At 39.7% G+C, this 18,307-nt stretch overlaps 1 protein-coding gene across 1 annotated transcript in view; it reads right to left on the bottom strand.

The window, feature by feature from the left end:
• khdrbs3 (KH domain containing, RNA binding, signal transduction associated 3) overlaps window positions 1-18,307 on the bottom strand; it is a 150,113-nt gene that overhangs the window by 50,640 nt on the left and 81,166 nt on the right. The window contains exons 4-5 of the mRNA XM_034131084.1: window positions 8,503-8,649; window positions 6,036-6,175 (exon numbers count right to left, since the gene is read on the bottom strand). Of these exons, the coding sequence (XP_033986975.1) occupies window positions 6,036-6,175; window positions 8,503-8,649 (287 nt within the window). The remainder of the gene's footprint in view (window positions 1-6,035; window positions 6,176-8,502; window positions 8,650-18,307) is intronic.

Below are 18,307 nucleotides of genomic sequence, written 5' to 3'. Positions count from 1 at the left end.
ATTATTTTCAGGGAGGGGGCGGGGTTTGGAGGAACAGAGGAGACGGTGATCGCGGAAGCTTTCCTCCTGCCTTCACAAACTTTACACAAGTATTTATCAACTGAAAATAGCAAGAGGACATTCATACTCTGCAATCCAAGACTTGATTAAATCCACCAAAAACCTGACATGACGATAACGAGTGTTTTTCAAAAAACACAAATCCCTCCCTGTGTGTCTCTGAGCCGCAGCGACAGGGCCTGATTCAGAGCGGGTCATTCTGCTGTTGGTTCTGGACTGGTGTTGGTGGAGAAAGCAAACTGCTCCGTGTGTGGTGTCGCTGTGCCGCTGTCACGTCTGTTCCTTGATCACTGCGTCACCGACCAATTTGATATTCAGTGTGACAGAAAAAATTCTAAAATAAAAAAACGTTATTGTCCAGCCGCGGCCGAAAAATCAAGGAGCAACCTTACTACGCTATAATCGATAATCGAGCGGCGAGCTACTGAAAAGCTGCCCGTGTTGTATTTGTTGATCTACGTGTTGGAGAGCCCTGGTCTACAGTAACCTCAGGAGACGGCATTATTGTTTTGAACAAACATTCTCCGCTCCAGTGCTCACACACAGCAAAATCACCACCTTGCAACCAGTAACTCCTCATAGGAAGCCCATTGGTCCAAATCAAGCTGATTCAGACAAAAACATTACTTAAAGCCTACAAATAATATATTTTTCTAGTGTTATCCTGCAATTATGGCGCAAACTCATAAGACTCCAGATGCCTTGTGAGACAAATAACCATTGGGAGCAAACTTTAGTGCGCTAACACTAGGAATACTCAACTCAGTCTCAGCCCAGTGACTCATGTCATGATGAACAAGAGCAATTATTGAGGTGTTTCTTATTATAACAAGGTGTTTGTTTAGCTGCACTTAATTGTTAACACCACACACACTTGTAATTGGTTTGTTTCTGGTGATTGTCACGTGGGTGTGGTTAATGGTATTTAGTGCACCTGGTGTATGTGGAGGTTTAGCAGCATGACAATGGGGGTGAGCTTAGCTCTGATATCTTTGGTTGACAATTGTGGCGGCTATATTCCCAATGAGTACGGCCGCTCTGAGGCTAAACTTCGCTCATTGATGTGACGTGTATGATTCTGTTTGTTTATTATTTTGAGTTACAATATTAAATATCCTTAAAACGTCGAGTTCAGTACAGACTTGATTATGTATACGCGTCACACCAATGAGCGAAGTTTAGCCTCAGAGCGGTATATAGCCGCCACAGGGGTCGAGCTACTGTAGCAGCTGAATAAGAGCGTGTTGCATTCAGATTCAGGAGACCAACGTATTAAACGGCCTTTCTACCAGTGACCTAAGGTGTGAGATAAATGGTCTGAATCATTGGTTTCAGACTAATGACCGTAGTAACATGCACGTTTATACTTGTATTCTATAATTTTAGAATTAGCTCCTCCGCTCCCTTCACTGTCTTCCAGTAACTGCTAGAATCCACTTCAAGACACTGGCACTAGCGTACCATGCTGTGAATGGATCTGGCCCTTCCTACATCCAGGACATGGTTAAACCATACACCCCAGCACGTGCACTCAGCTCTGCATCAGCCAAACGGCTCGCTGCACCCGCACTGCGAGGGGGACCCAAGTTCCCATCAGCAAAAACACGTGGGTTTGCTATCCTGGCTCCAACATGGTGGAATGAGCTCCCCATTGACATCAGGACAGCAGAAAGCTTACACATCTTCCGGAGCAGACTGAAAACTCATCTCTTTCGACTCCACTTCGAGCAATACATTTACTATCAAAGCACTTATATACTAACAAAGCACTGGCTTATCTAAAGCCAGTTGAGTAGCACTTGAAATGTTTCGGCTCGATGAAACCTGATGTACTTATATGATTCTGTTTTCTTCAAGTTTGTATCTTCTTGGTCGAATGCACTTATTGTAAGTCGCTTTGGATAAAAGCGTCAGCTAAATGCAATGTAATGTAATGTTATAGCAAGGAATTCATTATCAAGGAATGCTGAACAAATTTACCATAACATTTAACTTTTTTTTCCATTCAATTAGCAAGCTGTGCCTATCTTCATTAATGAATTGATACATTTGAACGGAAATGCTTCTAGTTTTATCTACAAGGGGAGCTTTTGTTCTTTAGGAAGTAATCATAAAAAATGTGATGATTCATATTGAATACGGCGATGACAGCCTGCATAGTCTAATTATAAAACGCTTTAACCAGTCCATAACCTGCTGCATAATGCATACAAAGTAATTAGCCCTTACAACAGTGAGGGCAAGACAACATTTGGCAGGGAATATCATTTCAGTAGGATCATAGAGAAGGAGTCAAATATAGGAATGAATAGAAGCCCAGAGGAGTGAGTTATCATGAAAAGATAAGCGGGTAAAAAGTGAGATATTTTCTCTCAGCTTTATTGACAGCTCCGTCCAGAGAAAGCTGGACCGGCCACCAGCAGAAGATGCTTTGGCGTGGTTTCCTTTGGAGAACATGAAACAGACTGGCACATCCAGTAAATAAGCAGCCATGGGAACAGTGCAACTTTCAATGAATGCAGCAGAGCTTTGGTTTGTAGTTTCTGCCAATCATCTATGGTTTCTGCCTCTTCTTTGTACTTCCTGCTGAGGTCTGCACACAGTCAGCAGAGGCGGAATATCAGGGCTCATTTTTCTGCCTTAAAGACGCTATTTGCTGCTGAATATGATAAGTAACAGACGGAGATATATCCCATCGCGTTTAACAGGAATCCTTTGTTTGACTGTGTTATTCTAGCATGTCCTATTGGATTCATTTTATATCTGTATGCACCTGTACACTGTGCTTTCTGCCAGTCAGCTAAAAAAGAAGAAAAAAGTCTTGAATACAAAACAGGTTGTGCAGAGTGAAGCATTTGAGAGTGAAAGGCAAACAAATCCACTTGGTTAGGTTTAGGGTCAGAAACAGTTGAAAGAAACACCATTATCTGCTGGCAGGGGACGGCACACAAACTGCTGTCAGAGTCAGATACTTTCACTATTTCTCATGAGAAAATAAAGGCGTCATTTTGCAAAGAAGTCAGGAAATGCAACGTTTTCACACCAATTATTCTGCCGCAGATTTGACACATCGTGCCCCAAAACATGGGATGTATTCATCAAATAAAGGTTGGAGATTCTGCTTTTTTTTTTTTAAAGTGCGTCCTCCAGCAAGGTTCAAGGTTCAAGGTTCTTTATTGTCAATCTGACATAGCTACAGAGTAATTATGTAGTTGAAAATCTTATGTCACAGGCTTCTCCAACAATGCAACATAATAACATAATAACAATAAGAGCAAGAGCAATACAAAAAGAATAATAGTTATAAAATAAAATAAAGTGATGATGTGGAATAGTGCAGTACGAGTCTATATACAAGTTATTGGAATGATAAGCAGCATGCATTTAGATTTTACTGTACATATCCGAAGCCAAATATTACAAGAAAGACAGTGAAACACTACAAGGGCAATGCTTACACAGAAAATAAACAATAGATAAGGGGTGGGTGAGGGATTACAGTGTCATTTCATTTCATGCATGTGTTGATACTTAAGATGTACTGTAGTGTAGCCATAGCAAAAAACACAGAAAAAAAAGCCGACGACACAAAAAGAAAACTGCAGGAATAGTCAAAATCAAATGATAGTACTTATTCAAAGACTCTAGATTCCTGCCAACACACAGCCCCACTGAAACTAGTCATAAAATAACTAAAGATAAGATTTATAGGATCCAGAAAATGGGTTGAAAATAACATGACTAAACCTTAATATTATGACATCTCACAGACCGCAGCACAGCAGAAGTATCCAGAGAACTGCAGTGCACTGTTCAACGGTTATATAATACAAATGCACTTTTAAAATATACCTTTAACAAAATGTGATACGAAAGAGTTCATACAGATTCTCACTACATGTCAACATTGTATTGAGATGTTCTTACATTTCATTTTGAACGTGAAAATGAATGTGTTTCAGGATCACTGCTGGATAAAACCTCATACAAATCTCATGGTTTTAGAAGACATTTATTTTATGCATTCAACCTCATTCCCCTTATTTACTGATAACGTCCTGCTGCTCTGACCAACACACAACCGCATGTGGTGGCTTCTTATTATTTACATCCATCATGAAGTTAAATTGCCTGTTGTTGCATTAATAAAAAGAGTAACACTAAAGATTGTCATTCAATAAGGAGTAATACACATTCAACTCTTGTTCCATTGCTAAAGTTAGCATCTATAGAACTGAGTTTTCATTTCCTGTTCCTCTTGTTGAACTCAGAAATCTCAGAACTCAGTAGGAATATGAGATGAGTCCAGAAGAGGACTGTCTAATGAGATGCTGCCTTATTCAAATCAATAATTACTACATGCACATCGTAACTGCAAATTCATCTATCCAACATCTGCAGTGACACGCCTAGTAAAGCTCATACTTCTGGTCCCGATCTCTACCAAGAAACATGGCCTGAAAACAGTCAAACTTTATCTTTGAATCACCAAGCAACACATACAGATTACATGTTTCTAGTGTTGCTTTACTGGACAGAGGCATTGGTGAATGTGCTGTTACCCTAAATGACACCACTACCTCTGAGAAAAGGCAACAGGATTCCTTACAAATCCATTAAAAAAACTGCTTTCCAGGAGCTCCTTAACTGTAAATAATACCTTTTCCCCAGTTGAACTAAAGTGCATGTACACACATCATCACACACGCACACGCACACGCACACACACACACACACACACACACACACACACACACACACACACACACACACACACACACACACACACACACACAATAATCCAATTGCATGTATATTGACTCTCCTTGCACTATTTTAGCAATTTGTATCTGTTATTCTGTGTTGCACTGTTGGAGGAGCCTGTGACTTAAAGGTCCCCTATTATATGGTTTTTCATCAATATATTATAGGTCTCAGATATATACAAAACCTGTCTCTGATTGGCTGAAACACCAAACAGATCATTGCAGCATCCCATAATCCCCTCTGTTTCAGCCCTGTTTCCAAAGTGCTGATTCTCTGTCTGTTACTTCAGATGAAAATAAGGAGCCCCTCCCCACGCCCCTCTGAGAGACATTTGGTTACAAAGAACTCAATGGTGCTCTAGGAGGAGATTCAGGTGATAAGGTGGGGGGGGGGGGGGTTACCTTGGTTGGTGATTGGCTAATGGTTACACAAGACAACACATCGTTATGACATCATGAAGTGGCCAAAATCTGATCAGCTCATTTTCAGACAGGTTTTTATAGAAATGGATCAGGACAAAAAGAGAGAGAATCTTTGTTCCTGAAACTTTCAGAGTCTCTTTACACAGAGGGGACACATGTTGATGTATAGAAGACGTGAAAAAGTGGATTTTGCATAATAGGTGACCTTTAAGATGGTCATTGACATACATACTACACTGTAGCTATGTACTAGGGCTGTGCAATTAATCGTATTTTAATCGCAATTACGATTTTGGCCTGCCACAATTACGAAAACAACATAATCGAAAAAAACAATTATTTAGCTTTGCTAGGTTGTGACAGTGCACTGCAACATATTTGATCCAATTAATTTTGGTCTCATTTATTTGTATTTATCATATTTATATATGTTTAGTAGCTTGGGGAAGTGCACTCCAAAATATTTGTTGATCTTGTTTATTGGTATTTATTATTTTGATATTATTTATTTAAATGTATAATTTATTTTTGTATTGGTTTTTCAGTTGAATTATACGTTCAGGGTAATCAACAGTTAAAAAGATACTGTTCAAATTATTATTTGTATTTGTTTTAAAATTCAATAAATGGATTTTTTCAAAGTCAATGAATAATCGTATTTAATAATCGTGATATCAATTATTGACCCAAATAATCGTGATTATGATTTTTGTCATAATCGCACAGCCCTACTATGTACACATGAAAATAAAAGCCTTGGATCTTGAATGTGAGTCTGGAGGTTACCTGGGAAGACCTGGAACAGGCGTCCCTCTGGCTCGCAACGCTGACTTCCCCCTCACCGACGGCACCTTGGCGTCCTCCGAGCCTCCGTTCAGGAACGTGAGCTCCTGCAGCTGGGCCTGTCTTATCTCATCATTGTAATCCTGCACACAGAGAGGCAGCGTGTTCACCCCCACACACACAAACAGCAACAGAGCCGCTTTCAATTACACTGGATTCAATTCCCTCCTTTATCTCCAGGGCTACAGCCCCGGGAATATCTAATTAATGTACATTACAGAACTGCCATGACCGCTGTTCCCGAGGCAGCAAAACACTTCAGATCTCCCACTGATAAATCCTCGGGACCGCATTTTGCCTTTATCTTCTCACACAGTTGTTTCTTTGCCACATCATTAAAATGCATAATTAACATGGAAATAAGTCTCTAATCATAAAACGATTGAGATGATTGTCATGTGTGTGCTCTGTCAATAAATGTGCTTTATGAAAGGAGTGGGAAGAGGTTACATGAAGGGTGGTGGTGGTGGTTTGCTGATAATTAATGGTGAGATGTAAATCATCATAGCTCCGAGCATTGCAGAGATCATCCATAATGAATGGAGGAAGAGTAAATAAGCGCCATGCAGCTGCCGAGGAGAGGGCGCTCCCGGAAATCCTCTCCTGTGCTCTTTTATTCCTGTAGTACCCACGACTTCCCATTCAGGATCACACACACTGGCCCAGTTCCAATTCCCCTACACCCTAACCCACTTTTAAGGCCCTGACACACCAGGCCGTATTCGGCCGTCTTCGGTTGTCTGGCGACAACGCGTTCCTTGTCGCCCAAAGTCAATTTGGTGTGTCCGAACCCTCGGCCGTGACAGCTCGAGATCGCTGGAATTTGAAAATACACAGCCGGAAAAAACACGAACGCGCACATGACCAATGAGGGCACGAGATAAGTTTGTGCACAGATGGAAGGCTGACAGGCAGGTAGGCCATCCAGTTATTTTAGCCGGGCCGGCTCAGATGATTGGTCGTGCTTTTTACAGTACTGCGGCTTCCACAGATGATATTTTTTAATGGATTTGTTCAAAGTCAATTTGGTGTGTCCCGAACCCTCGGCCGTGACACCGTTATTTGGCCTTTCACGGTCGACACCCGGCCGATTCAACATGTTGAATCGGCCAAAATACGGACACAAGCTATCGGGCCAAGAAACCACTCTGATCAGCTGTTCAGCTAGCAAATGAGAAGCGAAACGGAAGTGAGGGACGTAAACAAACGATTTAAGAAGGCACAGGACAGCAGCTAAACCCCAGCAGGTGATACTTAAAGAAATCAAACATAGCCCTTAAATGTCCTCTCTTACCTCCCACACATAGCAGGGACATCTCTGATATCGGCGGGGGCGTCCCCGGCTGTCCTCTGCTGAGAGCTCCGTGATTTGTTTGGTCAAGTCCGGTTTTTCATCTCATGGGTTTATTTGTCAGTATAAAGTTGCAGGATTAGTCTCAAGTACCTCAACATTGTCCTTAAGTACAGTGTCTAAGTAAATGAGATACTGTCTACTGCTGTTCATTTACCTATTGTGAGTCGCCTCGGATAAAAGCATCACATGGAAATGTACATTTAGCAAGAAGTGGCCATTATTACATTACATACATTATTACATTGCTGACTCAATAAACGACACACCCTCCAGAACACTGCGATCATCAGATGCAGGTCTGTTAACTGTGATTTGATAGTATGTCTGCACTTTATGTGCTCATTTCATCATTCATGTATTTTTATATTCTAAAACATGTTTTCGATGGACGAGAGTGAAAAATGGAACGCACACGCTATTTGTTTGTTTATATCAGTCTGTTCTTCTTCTCTGTCTTCCGGTTGTTGCCTATTTTGAATGACGAGTACACACTACCGCCGCCTGCTGGTAAGGAGAGTTATTGCCACTCACGCATGCGCAGTTCGTACGTGCTCGGCTGAAGTCTTTGCGGTGTGTTCCAGTGCGACACATGGCCAAGACGCAGGAGAACTCGTCGATGGAACTGTTGGTGTCGGTGTCGGCGAGTTCTCTGGTGACTGCCTGGTGTGTCAGGGCCTTAACTACGATTTCACGTTTGGGTGGAGGGTCTGCCACATGAAGCGCCGTTTAAAACATTGATACCAAAAGTTACGACAGTTCCTGTTTCTGCAGGAGAAGAAGGAGAAGCTGTGTTTTCACCCTTCACCTTGAATGAAAAAACAACATTCGGTAAAGAGTGTGACTACTACAGTTGACTTCGTCTTGCAGTAGGAGTGTGTAGGGTTCAGTTTGGAATTGGGCCACACCAGACGCTTTTCACACACTCAATCCAACCACCAATCACTTCACTCATGGACAAGCTGAAAGTGATTCAACCGAGCAGCCGGGAAAAGGTTCAGGTGGAGGAGAGTGAAAGCTAGAGAAAGTGTGTGTATGTGTGGAACAAAGGGAACATACCGGTATAAGAAACTTCTTGATCTCCTCCAGAGCGTGACCCATCCTGGCGTAGGCCTCGGCGGGGGGGGCGAACACCTCGATGAGGACGTGCAGGTCTTCGTTCAGATGGTTATATTTGCCTTCGTTGCTTTGCCGTAGCTCTTCTTCCTGATGGTAGAAAAACAACAGTTTCATATATCAGCTGTCTAGGGAGGCAACCTGTCACAGTCAGCAACATTTATCTTATTTGTTGCATTTCGAAAAAAGGATTTACTGCAGAGTGTGTTACATAATGAGGTTTGATGCTGGAAAGTTACAAAAAAAGACGGACAGGAAATATTTATGTGGGTTATTGTAAGCGTATAAGTCTGCAAACGGACGATCCTGACAATTCCTTCCACTGCAGCTGTCTGGGTTAACAGATTGCTTTTGTTTTCACACAGCTGTCTGTTCTCGTTGTATATGAGCAGATAAAGTATGTACTGTCATGCAGTTGATCATAATATCTCTGCTCTGTTTTTTTATCTAATTCTTGAGATCACTGTTACTCTGTTCAAATACAATGTGTAACTTTGGCTCGTAAGGATTAACTAAACAATGGTTTAAGAGGAAATTAATTATTGTCATTGAAGATTAAAGGTGGGGTAGGTCAGTTTGGAGAAACCAGCTCGAGATCGCTGGAATTTGAAAATACACAGCCGGAAAAAATCTGCCACTTCCTTACAGAGCCCCTCCTCCAACACACACGAACGCGCACATGACCAATGAGGGCACGAGATAAGTTTGTGCACAGATGGAAGGCTGACAGGCAGGTAGGCCATCCAGTTATTTTAGCCGGGCCGGCTCAGATGATTGGTCGTGCTTTTTACAGTATTACGGCTTCCACAGATAACATTTTTTTATGGATTTGTTGTCAAAGCACTTCAGATATTCATTGCTATCGGGATGTTAAGAGCATTCCATGGAATATAACAAGTGTATCTCGAGCCGGTTTCTCAAACTTACCTACCCCACCTTTAAACTGGACACATTTTGTCTATGACATGTCAGAAAATAGTGAATATCTTGGTCCCTGTTTTTAAGTCAACGGTAATATCCTAAAAATGTTTTGTGTGGTCGACCCAAAACTCAAAGATATTCACTTAATATTATACAAAACTGTCAAAAGCAGGAAACCTCCATATTTAAAAGGCTGAAAACCAAATGTTTCGACAACAAATTGACTTCAAATAGTTTGGTGATAACAAACCCGTAACCCTAACCCTAAAAAGGACTACCTTATCTTTTACAAACATTTGCTTTGTCAATAATGTTTTTGAAGTAAAATAATTTGGTACAGATACCCATGGTGACTATTGTATTAACCCTTCTGACTTTTAGCGACCCCCTCTGTCCCCAGCATGTGCAATTAAAATCAGTGAAATAACTATGTTTTTTTAAACATGGATTGACACAGATTTTGTAGTCATGCATGTCCCTCAGGGGATGAATCATAAAGCCTTTGGATTATCTTGCAATGTGGGGTAGATATATAAGGGAAGAGGTAATCCCATGACCTTGTTGCTAGCACTGGTGAAATGTTGTCCAATACTTTAGTTAACCCATCATACTATGGTTCCCTTTACTTTGAACAGTATAGCCCCAAATATCCACTTTTTAAAGTAACATCAAGGACTGCTTGTTGTTGACAGTGAGCAGGTTTTCTCAACTATGTTGGTCGTAGTTTAGCATGGATAATACGCACTTAGTACAAAAGAAAAGGGAATGTTGTCGGTTCTTTTAGACATTTTTACATTTACCAAATCAAGTACTTTAACTTAAAGGTATCAGCAAGACATTTCTCCAGTTAATTACTTGCATTAAGACAATTGTTTTTGTATTACAAGTTTTCTGAAATAGCAAGTTTAAATATGCAAATGAGCCATAATATCATTAAATATGAGCATATTTTAATACATTTCAGGAACTCAAATCTGAACATTGGATAAAGTCAGTTTCAAAATTATTGTTTCATTTTGTAGTCATATTAGAATCTAACGTTTTTACAGAAGGGATTTTGGATATCTCTTTTTATCACTCCATAAATCTTAAAATACTGTCAACAGCCGCACAATATACATTTTCGTCATGTTTTTATGTCAAACTCAATGGGGTTTCAAGTCTGACTCCAAATGTCCGTAAACGATTTCATGACAACTCCTTTAAACACTTGCTAATATTAAGAATAAAGTGGTGAACTGAATGAACAAAATGAGTTTCAGACAAACAGATTTACGTCCAAATGCTCTGTTAATTAATACATTGATCCATCTGTATGGTGGAGTATAACACAAGGTGATGTCAATTGCAAGATGCCGATCAGCTTGTGAGGTCAGACATGTTGGATGGATACTGCCAATAAAGTCTGCTCAAAACAACTGCTACTCCAGATTTGCATTTCACATGGCATCTTTATTTTCATGCATTTGACTGAATTTTGTAATATCTCTCTTCACTAACTCATGTAAATACCAAGTTATTCCTTGTTTGATTTTTAACATGTACCCAATCAACTCTTTGCAACCACAGGTACCGTCAACATGTAGAAAGTCACAGATTTTGAGGTATCAATCTTTGTTAAGTGATAAAATACCATGTATTTGTTAAACTCAGAGATGGCAAAAGTACACACATCCTGTACTCAAGTAGAAGTGCAGATACTCGTGTTTAAACATACTCTGGTAAAAGTAGAAGTACTGACTAAACTTCTTTACTCAAGTGAAAGTAAAGAGGGCTTTGAAATGTACTTCAGTAAAAAGTACCCATAACTAGCAGCTGTTTTAAAGAGTACCTGACCTCCCTTTATATTAATAGAACAATAATGTCATTGTTAGCTAATGAATGTTTCCATGCTGAACAACGGCAACATGACAACGTTTTCATTGGTCCCTCTTCTTTAGAGAAGACCAGGAAATGATGGATACACGGATCGTGTTCAAATCAATAGGCACGCAATGACTCTAAATAATAATGATCACGCCACCAAACACACATTCAAACTAAAGGAACCAGCCTGTTTGGGAAATGTGAGAAGTAGAAAGTACAGGTATTTGGGTTCAACATGTAAGAAGTAGAAAGTACAGGTATTTGGGTTCAACATGTAAGAAGTAGAAAGTACAGGTATTTGTGTTCAAAATGTAAGAAGTCAAAGTAAAAAGTCGTCAGAAAAATAACTAGTTGAGTAAAGTATACTGGTACCAGAAAAATGTACTTAAGTACAGTAACGAAGTATTTGTACTCCACTACTTCCCACCTCTAGTTGAACTTCTGAAAGTAGAGCAGATGTAACTCACTCCTTTTCAGCAGGAGTTAATTTAAACTGCAACAGAAAAATAAAGTGAGTAAACAGCGAGGGGTTGCACAGGCCATTCAGACCCGACAGAAGCGTGCCACTTTAATGTTATTGATGGCGAGAAATAGGACAGCAAAACCCCCAAAAGTCTCCCACCACAACGCAGAGGAAACAACAGGTTTGGCGTCCCAGTTTCTCCTTCTCAAACTAAAATGAAAAACAAGTCTTCTCCGGGGCCTTTCCAATCCTCTTCTTCCTCTCAGCGCAATGCAACCCAGTGTCTCTGATGTCACCTAATTATAAATAACCTTCTTTTTAAGAGTGCCTGTGGTATGTTAATGATATGTTAATTTCCCCCATAAATCTGTGCTTTACGAGCAGAGGGCTCCTTTGCGCATAGCCCCATTGCAGGGAGTGTAAACAGGGTGTTAGAGAAAGTCGACGGCTTGCAGAACTGTCTCTCCTCTTCCCTTTCATGTGTTTCTTTGTTTATTTGCATGAAAAAAGAAGATGTGAAAAACAATCATTATGGTGTGCTTTAACTATCATCAGCTACAAAGAAACAGCTAGGTGTAATGGCAGCTTTTGTCATCCTTTTCTTTGAAAACTATGACTTCTTCAGCTCGATGTTCCCATCGATACGGTCTTTTCATCATGTGAAAGGAGTCAATGTCATAACTGGTGGATATGTCATTTCATATGGAACCAGTCTGCATGTGTGACCGCATCATTTACATATGATATTGTGCTATAGATATAATATCAGTTTTCATACATGCACAGTCTCCCCCAGTGCTGATAAGAAGCCTCGGTGATCCAGCAGAGTCCTATATCAGCTCAGCAGCCCCACGGCGGGAGATTACAGCTGTCTGTTTTTCATATCTACTGGCAGCATCTTCTTGTTGTTTACTTTTCCCCCCTCTGTAAATCTGCTTAGGAAAAGCCGTTCACCCTGAAAACAGAAGGCCACAATGCTCTCGACGCACAACGCTCCTGCAGACGGAGCTTAGAGGTAATGAATAATTGCGAGCTTCGAGCATTCAGATTCAAATGAAATAAAGGACAGACACTGGGAAAATGGAGGCGAATTCTATCATGAACTGCTCAGCTACATCCGCCTTGTTTGACTTGTTTATATTCTGAAGAGATGAAAGCTGTGTCTGCCCTTTACTGGCCTCAATTCATCGGTAACAGGAACAAACCAAAGTTATTTAAAGGTCCTTTCATATGTTTGGAGGCACTGAATGGTACTGGTTTATGTTTCCAAGCTCTTTCTATTTCACCTCTAGTCCTATTCAGATGTACAGCCCAATCAATGTCTTTCATTCAAAGTCCAGAGGTGATCGGGTCGGATCTACTTTCACTGTTAAACCATTACAGCAGAAAAACAGCTCATACATCCATTCATGGATTTTCCAAAGAAGACAACACATGATGGCACAGAAAGAATCTTTGAATCGTACATAGCCTACAGTCCAAGACCTTACCCAACGCTGACAACTATTACAAATAAGAAAAACAGAGATGCACGGTTGCATCAGACAAAGGTCAAAATTGTCCGGTTGCCATGACTAGTGTCCGACCAATCAGTGTCAGGCATAAATGTTTTTTTTTGTAGATCCAATAATACATACATGATGGTTTTAAACATATCTGACTATTGTCAATCCAGAAAAACAGTGTTTGCACCACTGGGAGTTACTATAACATAATAACCTTTAAATGCTTGTTAATAGATACTGATTTATAATTGGTTTTGTGTTCATAAATAAATAAATACCTACATGGTTTTAGATGGATAATAAAAGGCTATTTATTTCTCTCATTGGCCTACTTTAGAATATTATTCTCTCTCTGATATGCACATTTAATTCGATTGTCATTACAAAAGTGTTGCTTCTATTAATTATAGTTCCTAAAAAGAACATTTGGCCGAGAGCATTGGAGTATCTGTAAAAGTAAAAATGCTTTAGTTTGCAAAAGTTAGGGTAACAGAGCAAGACATCAGCAAGGACAACATAATGAAATGCAATGAGGCAACAATAATATATTCAACAGCTACTGTACAACCAGCAAGGCAGGATCTACTCATATTAAACATCAATATATTGAACCAAAAATCCTGTAAGCTGGCAAGTGTAATAACATTATTTATATGCTAGTGAATTATGATATTATTTCTACATTTTCAAATGATAATGGACCTACAAAACTAGTTTAATTTGTTGGTGTAAGAAAGTTATTTCACATACAAAGCAGTCCTAGTATTTCAACCCTAACGCTAACTCTAACCGTAGCCAACAACATCCCCTTCCTCAAACAAGACATCTCCTCAGAAGCCAAAACCAAACACATCCTCAAAATCTGCCAGGACTCCACACCCCAGACACCCTTGTTATTTTTTCAGTAAATCATTTGCATAACTGACAAAGCAATCACTCACCACCTTCCCCAATGCAGATGTGAATCTCTCCCTCCTCAACTTTTCTCCACACCTCAATATAGAAACAGACCCCAAAAATAATCAACAACTCCAAAGCCAAACACTTTCCAACCCTCAAAGCCCTCCCACAAGACACATTCAACACAGAAGAGGATCATCTCACCACAGCCAGACACATAATCAGGAACTGGTGCAACCAACAGTAACTCCATGACGAATAAACAAACAAACACACACACACACACGCACGCACGCACACACACACACACACACACACAGATTTGTAGCCCAGTGCAATCTATTCCAACCCCGGAAACCCCAGTCCCAATTGTACACAATATCTGTTTTCTTTTAGTATTACTGCCAAATTTTATTCCGTATTTGATTCCATTTTAATTATATGTAAATACTGCTATATTTTACTATAAGTTTTATTATTTTTTATATTTCGTAATGTTATTTTTTTACATCAAGTCAAATTCCTCGTACGTGTCAACCTACCTGGTAATAAACCTGTTTCTGATTCTGATTCTGAATCTGAACCCTAGCAACTAAACCCGATGCAGGACCAACCAAAAGTGAAACAGAGGCTGCGTTTCACTTCGGTTAAATGGATTCCTTGCGTCCCTCACTTGCGTCGTTTCCCTGCGACTAGTCCCTCCCACCAGGGAAGCATGGAGAGACGCAAGGAAACCACGAGAAGCAGGGAAATGAGTTTTAAGAGCAATGGGACGTCCTTTCCTCCGGAGAGTCACGTGAAGCGACGTCCGTTTGTGATGACGCCGCACAGCTGATCGTCTGACAGCAGCTCTGTCCCCGTTATTTTCACAAACACCCCCGCCTCTGTTAGTACACATTTACTGACACAAACATTTGTATCATCTGTTGTAGACCCAAATAAATAAAATCAAATAAGAACTAATTCTCAAAAAAGATAAACGCCATTCTTAAAATGTATAAACGAACAATAGTTAGATTAATATTGATTAGAGTGCACAATAGAAATAAAATAATTGAGAGAAGGAAAAGAGATATGTTATCTATCAAAACCCAGTTAGATTAACATTCATTGGATTGCACACTTTGTTTGTTTGTGTGGATATGTAGCAAATTAACATGTTAAATAGCACTTAATGACTGACTGAATGGAAATGACAATAAATGAAAATGTAAAACGAAAAAAGCGATCACGAAAATGTTTCCAATAAATTAATAAAATGATTTTTGACCACTTTGTTGTTCAGATATATCACATATTTGTAACTGAATGATGCATTCATTGAAACAAAACACAGTATAAACTGAGGAGTGAGTCCCGTGAGTTTCATGTGTTTTCTTCACTCCGCTGGGAAACTGCTCTCATGTCAAGAAGCATCAGATCAGTGCATGCGCTGCATCGTCCAATCAGTGAGCGATACACAGTAAGGGGGCGGGGCGAGTGTCTGAGGATTTCATCGAAGGATGGTCTGACTCTGGTGGTTCCTCGATTATAGCTCCTCCATTATCGCTCCTCGCTCCTCGATCCTCGGTCCTCCGGCAAAAATAAGGCCATTGGGACGCTACTCAAGATGGCGCAGACAAATCAACTTCCGGTGAGACCGAGACCGAGGAGCGAGGAAATGAAAAATAAGAGAAGTGAAACGCAGCCAGAGTGATCGTCATTTTGTCTATCAGGAAAATATAAAGATGGAGCCAAAGTCCCAGGGAGAAAGGTGGACGATTTAATCACGGTGTTAACGATAATGAGGCGAGGGGAACACTTGTGCCTTTTCATCTTCCTGCTCCGACAGCTACAGGACAGTAAGCCGGGGGGGGGGGGGGGGGGGGGGGGGGGGTGGTTGAGACAGCTCGGTGCCTTACAGCCTCTCTGCACGCCGCTCCTGTCAACACAAGATCAAGGTCCTGCAGCAGCAAATATTTGAGCAATTACCCCGGCTCTTTGCAGCGTCTCCACCATGGGAGAGATTTTAAAGGGAATGTTATGAACATCGTACGCTTTGTAACGCCAACCCAACCCTTATGCTGGGTTTTTCTAAGAAGACCACAATTATATTCCCATTTATTGTCTTGAACATTATCTTCTGGTGCATCCCAGACGTACAATAGAGGATGTTTTTAAAATACAAATAGATATGTGGTTCCAATTACATTACATATTCCCTATGTAATGGCAAGACAGCTTTTTTTCAACTCCAAAAAGTCTTGGAAGTTCCCATTCCTTTTCTTTCAGTGGTGTCCTAGACTTTGACCTACACAAGGAATGTTAAGAGCTCAAAGCTATGATGATCATGCATATTTATTTATAGATCAATATTGATATAATGCTCCTTATTATTAATATTATTTAATGTTTAAAGTATTTTCAACGTATTACTGTTTATATTTGATGGGCCGTTTTTCTTCAAATAATAATAATAATGTATTTAAATTGGTAATTCTTTTTGCAATATATTTAAGATAATTTTTTTTATAATATCATTATTGTAATTTAAAGTTTTTTGTTTTTGTATTTACTTCAGTATTTATTTTTCTCCTTTTGGTTGTTTTTCACAAAAGAAAACTGCTTTCGATTTGAAGGCATACCATATGGCGGGCATGTTTCTTTGTTTTTGGTTTTGCTTATCCTGCCTGAAAGTAAATTAGGTTTGTGTTTTGAATAAAGTACATTTGTAGACAGACAAAGTCAATACATGTTTGAACAAATTAATTATATGTTACAAGCTGCACAGCAACACAGAAACTAAGCACCCAGCTGAAGATAAATGACCAGTTTTGTAGCAAATGTGTTTCCTCTATTCTTTCTAACTAGAGGAAAGCAGCGCCACATGAAGCGCCAGAAAGCTGTCCGTCATAAATCCTGCAGTGTGTGTGCAGACACGCAGAGGCTGCTGAGGTCAGCGCATCTCCGTGACAGATCTTTCTCTTCGGGTACTCCAGAGAAGTCCACCATCAAAGGCTATTGATCACAGTAATCAAAAAGAATGTTCTGTATGATAGCGAGAATCATCGGCGCCAACAAATCACCGCTGACAAACAGAGGAAGAGGAAAGAGGCAGTCAAGCCAAGTAAAGTCGATTCATCCTCGCTAACAAGTCCAGACTGCAATCAATTCTGCTGCTAAAGAGACATTTATATCACGAATGATAGAAGTCATTAAACTGGATATTTTTACCAATTCCATTTATGTTCAAATCAGTATTTCTTTCAGTAACACTTTATATTAAGGTATACAAATTCACCACCATCGTTTTGAGTTATTTAGACACAATTAACACTTACTGTATAGTTTCATGTCTTGTTACATAAGAATAGATCATATTTGTTAGTTATGGGAGAATTACTATTCTTGTGGTACTACTGCCTTATTAGGCCCATATTGAGCATATTAAGACCCAAACCCATGTACTGTACAACAACTTCTTTACTTGCAACAAATAAGCACTAATTAGAGGGTTATTGAGGAAAAACTCTCAACTAATGGCCATGTAGAATAAGGCATTAATGAGTGTTTTATAATGACTAATAAAGAGCCAATATACTGCTAATAAGCAAACAACTAATTGATGGTGAATTTGTGTACCTTAATATAAAGTGTTACCTTTTTTTCTTATCTTGTGAAATACTTTAAATCTACACAGTGTTCTGCTGCCTACAGTCGGCTCCCGATGTGATTGTGTTTATTTTGTTTACTAAGAAAGAGAAGGCTTTGAAAGATGTCAGCCGTGTTTGGTGATCCCCAAGATCATTCATATTTACATAAACTTTGAAAATGTGTTTTCAAGTCGAAGCTGTTTTTCAAAACCGTATATGTGACCCGTGAGCTGTCAATCAAATGTAGTGTGAGTTTTCCGTGGTGTTATGCTCACTGCTGTGAGACAAATCAGATAAACAGAGAGCTAAGGTTAAAGCGAAAAGAAGAAAACAATTCTAAAAAGTAATGAAATGTTAAAGCTCCATGTGATCATATTTCTAAGAGTGAGTAAGTTAAAGGTAAAAAAGTTTTATAAACAGTTGGATTTATAATTATACAAAAACAAATCAACAACCGTACT

The sequence above is a fragment of the Trematomus bernacchii genome, unplaced genomic scaffold (genome assembly GCF_902827165.1).
Source record: "Trematomus bernacchii unplaced genomic scaffold, fTreBer1.1, whole genome shotgun sequence".
NCBI classification, from domain to species: domain Eukaryota; kingdom Metazoa; phylum Chordata; class Actinopteri; order Perciformes; family Nototheniidae; genus Trematomus; species Trematomus bernacchii.
This window is presented reverse-complemented; position numbering and strand designations above follow the sequence as displayed.